At 43.8% G+C, this 7849-nt stretch overlaps 2 protein-coding genes across 2 annotated transcripts in view; both read right to left on the bottom strand.

The window, feature by feature from the left end:
- Window positions 1-741: 741 nt before the first annotated feature.
- Window positions 742-2756, bottom strand: LOC102212343 (beta-crystallin B3-like). Its single transcript, XM_005733552.1, has 6 exons — window positions 2704-2756; window positions 2247-2344; window positions 1875-1993; window positions 1636-1768; window positions 1283-1425; window positions 742-1182 (listed from the first exon to the last, which is right to left on the bottom strand). Exons 2-6 carry the CDS (start codon window positions 2319-2321, stop codon window positions 945-947), a joined length of 708 nt encoding a protein of 235 aa, XP_005733609.1. The 5' UTR covers window positions 2322-2344; window positions 2704-2756; the 3' UTR covers window positions 742-944.
- A 406-nt stretch (window positions 2757-3162) lies between these two features.
- LOC102211872 (protein piccolo) overlaps window positions 3163-7849 on the bottom strand; it is a 28608-nt gene continuing 23921 nt past the window's right edge. The window contains exons 8-13 of the mRNA XM_005733550.1: window positions 6396-6561; window positions 6073-6235; window positions 5241-5374; window positions 4963-5105; window positions 4794-4881; window positions 3163-4699 (exon numbers count right to left, since the gene is read on the bottom strand). Of these exons, the coding sequence (XP_005733607.1) occupies window positions 4806-4881; window positions 4963-5105; window positions 5241-5374; window positions 6073-6235; window positions 6396-6561 (682 nt within the window). The 3' untranslated portion in view covers window positions 3163-4699; window positions 4794-4805. The remainder of the gene's footprint in view (window positions 4700-4793; window positions 4882-4962; window positions 5106-5240; window positions 5375-6072; window positions 6236-6395; window positions 6562-7849) is intronic.

Raw genomic sequence — 7849 nt, 5'->3', positions numbered from 1 at the left:
TGTGTGTGTGTGTGTGTGTGTTTGAAAGCCTCATGTTTAAGTGAAAATTCTAGTCCAGGGAAACGATGCTGAGGCAGAAATTGCCAGAATCTTCTCATGATCGTGTATGATTGAGTTATTGATGATCAGCTGCATGTTTTCTGCAAGTATTATGCATAAACTTCAGGTCTGTGTCTCTTATCTCTGCTCTCCCTCTTTTACATGATTAAAACGTTGCACTTTGTAGAAAAATAGAGAAAATGCTCCAGTCAGTGTTGTGAGGGAAAAGTGTGTTTTGTTTTAAAAACCGCATGCATGTGTGCTTTTACATTTGGACTGATTTTTTTTCTCTTATTATGCTAAACCTGAACTTAACACTAGTATAATAGTGTTAAATAGGTACACTGGAGTAACTGCATGCTCTCAGTGTTCACCTTGTGACCATTAACCACCAAATGCACAATGAAGACTAAGGGAAGGGAATGCAGCGCACTCTGTTTTAATAGCAAGCATACATACAGCATGACATCATTTCCATTTCTGTTAGGCAAACGCGTATCCACATATGCATTGAATAAGTCATGTGTTCCTAATGCTTGATGAGGTTTTCAGCTGTCTGACTAGAATAGGAAAACACATGCAATGAAAGCGGCACACATCTGCAGCTTATCTCGAGGAAAAATATCTGCCAGATGTAGGCTGCATTATCTCCACATAGATGTCAGTGTGACATCTCTGATAGTGTTTTTATTTTGTTTCCAAACCTTTAGTTAAAGCCATCTCCACCTTGACTTGAAGTACAACATCACCAATAAACTCCAGGTCAAACAACTTTTATTTGCCACTGATACATACATGGCACTCCTCACTGGGCACAAGCAGCGTTTGCCGTGGTTAGGTTAAGGCAGAGGGCAGGCACTGTCGGCAGCGTGGGGAAGGCTGTGGGAGGCAGGCGAGGGTCCTGCTCAGCTGGCTCCAGCTGTAGCAGGAGGGGCAGGAGGTGCTGGGGCAGGGTCGGGATCAGGAGCCGGGGCAGGGTCGGGAACGATGAAACAGCCCCTCTTGTGCCACTGCATGTCTCGCACACGTCGGACAGACTGGATCTGGGGAGCGGGGGCCTCCCAGTCATTCCAATGCTTGAAATCTCCTCGCTCAAAGACAAACTGCCGACCCCTGTAGCCTGGGTACATGTAGCCAACCCATCTGGAGGAAGGAGAAACAGACAAAATGTGAGGTGTGTCGCAGAAAAACACCCAGAAGGCAGTGCGATGTGGTTTAGATAAGGGTGCGCTGAGGATCTTACGTTCCATTGAGAGCTTTGATGCTTGCTACACGGTCCTGAAAACCATGGCCCCACAAACTGGGCACATCATCGTCAACGATCTCCATCTTTCTGCCAGTAAAACTTGGATTCTCATACAGGTGCAGCTTGTGTTCAGCACCATCCTGAACACAAAAATGACACAAATGTCACCAGGGTGTAGTCTGAATGTGTGCGTGTGTTTGTAGACACTGATTCAGTAAGGCAATCATTTAAAATGTGTCAGGAGGTAAAAATACAACGGGCAAAGGTTACGTGTAAACAGCTCGTGTCAAATATTCTTCACATATCTGTGTGACTGCATCATGAGCTTTGTATGTGAACTAGTCACGCACCACTTTGAGTGGCCTTAGAGACAAGAGGGAGTAGCTGTTCTGACTGTTGGTCCAGGTGTCCCAGCGTGGATACTCTCCTTTCTCCAGAATAAACTGCTCCCCTGTGAACCCATGCCGATCATAACCCACCCAGCTGAGGGGAAAAGAGAAGATCCGAGTTTACCAGCATGACAAGCTTGCCTAACAAGTTATCTTCTACATTTTCTTATATGAATAATCTCACATGCGGCATTACTTACGGTCCTGACTCAACAATCACAGAGCTGACCTTCTGCAGTCCCTTCTCTGTCACATCTTTACACTCTGCAGAAAACTCTGCCTTGCAGCCCTGGAAATTTTCAAACTCAAACAGCACCACCTGGAAACACAGAAACAAAAGGCATTCCATAAACTAACACAGACTCCTTTCAGTTTCCCCTGGGAGCTTAAGATAACAGCCTCCATATAGAAAATAGACATGACATAGGCTGAGCTTAAAAATAACTCAAACTGTCAGGTTCAGCAGATGATGCAGGTACATCTGTGACCAATAGCTGGGCAGCGAAATACACCTGTATAAAGGTGAACCCTGGGAGCAGTTCTTCTATGAGCAAACCAAGTTGTTCCAGTACCTTGTATGTGGCTCCAGCTCCACCCTGGCTCTTCCCAGCAGCTAGCTGCTCCGGGGCACTTTGCTGCTCCGACATCCTCCTGATCCACTGCTCCTCCACTTTTTGGCAGCAGCACACACATAGAAAAAGCACCGTCCGTCACACATTCATATACATGGACACACGCGCGCGCGCGCACACACACACACACACACACGAGAGAAGCTTAATGTCTAAGCTACAATTGTAGAATACATCCTTGAGCAGGAGGACTTTTTTTAAGCCTCAGCAGTAATAATTTACCTGATAAGAGTTTGTTTTTCGAGTATGAACACACATTTTCTTCATCATGTGCAATACTTAATAACAAACTCCACCAAACCTGAGTCTTCCCCGGTGCAGCACCACTGAACTCCTTTGCAATGGCATTATTACACCATGGTGATTGATAAGTATGTGTCCAGTAGGAGGCTTTTACCTGGGTATGCCTGCTAGGAAGCTGTAGTGTCCCTCTTTTTTCGCTGCCACTTGGTGTTTGGTGGGGTTGAGCCATTAGACCGCAGGGATGGTGGGGGGGGGTATTTATGGTTTATTTCTGGCCACAACAGCAGAAAAGGGGGAGCTGTTGATACAGCAAGTCTGTCGCTCACATTGTGTCCGTAACGCTGCCTCTCAATAGGCAGCTGTGTTGGCACACGCTGCCCTGCCTATCTGCCTGGCTGCCAGCAGGCGTTGTGTGTGGGCACACAGAGAGAGAGCCAAGAGGATTCAGCAAACGGCCCTACTCAGCATAAACACACACACACACTCATTTACCCAATCCCAACTACACAAGAGTTCCTCGTGCCTTTGTGTACTAAAAATAAGTAACTTGATTCAAGAAATACCCAGAAGAATGCAGTTTTTCATGTTACATGAGGCTGTGACACAAGTCAAGTATATTTTATTAAGAATTTATTCACTTTAGGACACTGGCCAGTACAACACAGTGCAATATAGACCTTTCCTTTTGAATTAAAAAAAAAAAAAAAAAAAAAGGGCATAAAAATTAACCCTTGAATTTTATGACAAAGTAAAACATCCATGTACATACACACCAGGGACAATCACTCTGAAGCCTCGATCAACACATTCACTTGCATTGCACGAGCAGGCCGACGATACAGAAGATGAGACCAGAGGGGAAGGGGTGGTGGTGGGTGGGTGTCTGTGCTGTAGTGCGTCAAGTGACAAAGTGCTTTACTGAAGCGTGGAGAAAGTAGGGAGATGGCAAATGTGGAGAGGAAGACGGAGATGAGGCGTAGCTGAAGTTCAAATGTTCACATTAGTTTGGTGCATTACAGGATTCGTTTACATTGTAGTGAATGAACCGTCCCCTTCCCTGGAGTAGTGTAAGTCAACATCTAGGTCCTCTGAACCAGTCAGCGAGAGCCAAGCCTGATGTGACAGCAAAGATTGTACATGCATGGATAATGAGTGACAAAAACGAAAGGGAAATTGCACATACTGGGAAATAAAAACAGTATTGTCAGGACATGATCGAGAAGTAGGTGAGTATGGCTTAAATTAGATGCTCGCAGCTACAATCTACTAAAGAAGGGGAAGATGGGCTGATTAGTGTTTTTATAAAAGACTGAGGAGTGTGTTTGTGCTGATTAGGAGTGTGCATGATTGACAGATACAAAGCTGCTTGTCCCATCCCTCTTACACATTGACAAAAAGATAAATCACAAAAAAATATATACACAGTACGCAGCAACTGCACCCCTGTTAGGCTGTGTAACTGTATCAAAGTGAACAGCTCTGCTGTAGTGATGCATCCTTTCCAAAACGAGTTCTCCACCTTTGTTAAATCATTGAGGATACAAATATAACATCTCCTGATTACAGATACTAACGTGAGCAGCACCCCCGTGGACGATCAAGACCGTGGAGGTTTGTTCTCAATACGCAGAAATCATTAGTGTCTGAAATGTCATCCTATGGCAAAGTTTGTGTGACTCCAATCAGCAACCTCTGCAGATAACACATACATGGCTAGCCTGTACATTAGCTCAGTAAAGAGGAAACTGGATGCAAAGGATTGGCTGGATTGTCCTCCAGCATGCGATGAAGCTCGTCCAGGAAAAGGAGGTGCTGTGTCTTCCCGACTCCTCCTGGTCCCTCTTTAAAGTGTTCGTGTGAAGTTCGTTTTGGAGCCCCTGTGTTCAAGCATGAAATGGAGTAAGCAGACCAGCCTGATGTTTTTCCTCCATGCTCGTTTTTCTTTTTCCATAGGACAGAGACTTCCCCCCCAAAAAGGCACCATGCACATTTACCGACCCAGATGAGAAGAGAGAGAGAGGAAAAAAGTGGGGGGTTTAAAAAAAACCAAAAAAAAAAAAATCATCAGCAGCTGTAGATTCAACCTCCTCCTACTCTCTGGGTCAAACGTTAAGGCTTCTGTTTCACACAGATTCATCTGTTAAGGCAACCTTCAGGAGACAGACAGAGATAAGTATGAGAACCGCTGCTGTTTATTTGTTACAAAACAAGAAGACACACAGAAGAGCCAAAAACCTAGCTCACCTTATTATTTACTTAGCTCTCACTTTCATACTGACTCAGGCGTTTCTTGGATTTCAGTTCTTTCAACCACTGGGGTGAATCCTCCTGGCTACAAAATAAGAAAAACGATGAGTCGACAAATTCTCTCAAGTATAAAATAAACGTTTTGTGTTCAGCTGATGTTGCTTACCCATTTTCTTTCCCGCCAGAGGGGGGCAGCACACGCGCTGCCCTGGGGAGAAAAGGGGACTTGGGTGAGCGAGACAGCTGGGAGGGAGAGGGAGCAGGTCCATCAGTTTGATTGTCAGAGTCCCCCCTCTTCTTCAGCTGTGCCTGACAGAAAAAGCGATGCATTACAAAGAGTTTGCTAAAAAGTCAGTGCGAGTTTAAAATAAGAGAAGGCTCTGTGAAATAAAACTGCAACATGACAAACAATGCCAGGAGGTGAACGCACAGTTCCTGGCTCACCTTTAAAGCTGAAGGGTCCATGCCAGGGAACAGGGCGACCCTCTGTGGCTGCGACGCAACAGCCGGTGCAGCATCAGCTCCTCTGGGCTTCTCCTCAGAGTCTGAGTCATCGTCTTTACTCTCAGCCTTTGCCTCTGTCGAACGGTGAGCACATATTAACAGGTACTTTCCACCAAATGTCCTGTAATCTCCCCCTAGAGCTTATGTGCAGCAAGTGTAGAAGCTCCTCCAGGGATTTTTAAATTTGCATTTCCACAACAGGGCTTCAGCTTTGGGAGGTTTAAGCAAATTAATTCGGAAAAAACAAGTAAAGATCTCAAATTCCCTTGGTTATTGTTCGCAACAAAAATGAACCAACCCTGGTCGTCATGTTAATTTATTAGCCCGAGTATTTCCACCACAAAATACAAGGAAACCAACTTGCACCGAAATGCTGGTAGAAATATTAAATGGTTCCTGTTTCAAACTGAAACTTCCTGAAACTTCAACTACCCAGTGAGGACTTATGAATCAGATTCCTGGAATAAATGAAATTGATGTTCCTGGAACTGAATTCAGTCCACGGTCTATCGGGAAAAATTGCATTTAGGGGAACATCATAAGCCTTCTATTCCCTGGGAAAAGTTGTTGTGGTTGGAAAAGTTCTTTGTGTGATTTGGGAGCCAGTTAAGAGAGTGCAGGGAGGGAGGTGAACTTTTGAGAGACTCTAGATTAAAGGCATGTATGGACAACAGAACTGCACTTTGGAGTCTGCATATCTAGAACCTTATTCATGTTTTAGCCTCTCTAAAAAGTAAATACAAAGGCTTATGGAGCAGTAATGAGTAGTAACCTGTGGAGTCTCTGTAGAGCCAGTCCTCAGTGGTTCCTCCCTCACCCTCTGCTTGTGCAGCACTCTGACGTGTAGCCCTGGTGGGTCGTGTCCGCGGCGCTCGTTTCTTCCCCAGCTGGGCTCTAGAGCGGAGCACGCTGGTATCTAACAGGGTGGTCGGAGCCTGGATATCAAAACACAAAAAGAAAACACGAGACAAAATGTATAAACACAGCATAATAAAGAAGACGTGTGTCACCATAGTGAAGACAGAGGAGACTTTACTGACTTAAACCGGCTCATTTGGTAACGTTCAAAAGGATTGAGCCGTGTTTAGCACTTACGTCAGGGAAAGAGAGCGGCTGGCTCTCAGGTGGGGATGAGGGAGGGAGGCCATCCAGACTGCTGCTTTCAAACGGTGAAGCAACATCACCTGGTGTGTGTGCTGGAGTTGGCTTTTTCGGTGAAGGACTGAGATTACTTTCTGAGCTGGGAGTCGCAGGTGTCAGACTGTCGATGATTAGCATAAACAAGATCTTTGAAACATGTCTGAAAACAGCTGCGTGGATTAAGTAACCACAGGATCTCATCATTTCATCAAAACCATGACAACAGTGAAAACAGTGAACCCTAGTAAAGTGAACTGTGTAGAGTGTGTGTTCAGACTTTTAAGAACTCATCAGTGCTCAGTATTTTTGTGATGTTATGTTCTGACCACATGAGGTCAGTAATGGATCGCAAAGTAATGCAATGAAGCGAGAAGAACAATCTGTTGTTCCACCTGAAGTTATTTCAGCTCCGCTGTGGGTTTCTATTAAACCTTTACACACATTTCACTCCTGCATGCTGTTGCTACATAGGCAATATTTATTGGATTACATCATGTTTGGATTTCGTCTTTTTTAAGGTAAACGATCTTTTGTGTTGTTGAATGGGCCGCTGATTTTCTGGTCTTCTTCAAACATTATCACCATAGTATTTAATCATTTTGGATCAACTTGTTTGATTTTATTTAAGATCTTTACTAAACTTTTTATTGTGCTATTATGCTAACTAAAGTTCTTCTTTCATCAGGCTTTAATCATTTATAAACAAAAACGACACTGATTTGTCAGAGTCGAACATTTTATAGATTGTGACTTATTAAACATCTCAGCTCAGGTGGTGCAATGTCAGCAAACATATGAAGAGATTAATGCGTCAGGGTTTTAAAAAAAATCACTCTGCCTTTCATTCTAATCCGCTGGTCTCGCAATGGCAGCCGTTTGTCTTTGGGTGGTGTGTGGCCTTCAGTCTCAAAAGGCCACGCCTTTTCAGGTGTGGATAAAGCTTGTGCCTGTGGAGACTTGACTGGTCATCACTCTATTGCTGCTTGAACTCTTGACTCCTGGTTTTTAATGTAGGATTATTAATAATTAAAAATAAAACTCCCCTTTGTCTGATGCTGATCTTAAAGCACATGTCTGTTTATAAAAATCATCTTTCCCATTTCACTGCTTCCAAAGTGTTTTGAATTAACATTTTACAGTGCAGTCTCACACAGTCGTACAAGTATTGGCCATATCTTTGTTTGTTTGTTTTAAATCAGAGATGTCATGTACACATTTACTCCTTCTGATACCTTAATATGAGAAGGAGAAGAGCAATTTCAGCAGGACATCTCAGTATTTTGTACATGATAAAGTAATGCTGATGTAGGAAACAAAAGAAATTTATCTGAATGACTTCAATTGTAAGAAATACATGTTCTGGTAGCTGTAGCTCATCACAGAAAATGTCATTTCTAAAAAATGTGTGT

This window comes from Pundamilia nyererei, unplaced genomic scaffold, assembly GCF_000239375.1.
Source record: "Pundamilia nyererei isolate P.nyererei 1_Seehausen unplaced genomic scaffold, PunNye1.0 scaffold00053, whole genome shotgun sequence".
Lineage (NCBI taxonomy): Eukaryota > Metazoa > Chordata > Actinopteri > Cichliformes > Cichlidae > Pundamilia > Pundamilia nyererei.
This window is presented reverse-complemented; position numbering and strand designations above follow the sequence as displayed.

Coding starts and splice junctions, on each gene's coding strand:
- LOC102212343 (XM_005733552.1), bottom strand. CDS start 2,321: ATGTCGGAGCAGCAAAGTGCCCCGGAGCAGCTAGCTGCTGGGAAGAGC. Junction 1,994..2,246: donor GAGCTGGAGCCACATACAAG/GTACTGGAACAA, acceptor CTGTGTTTCCAG/GTGGTGCTGTTTGAGTTTGA. Junction 1,426..1,635: donor CTCTAAGGCCACTCAAAGTG/GTGCGTGACTAG, acceptor TTTTGTGTTCAG/GATGGTGCTGAACACAAGCT.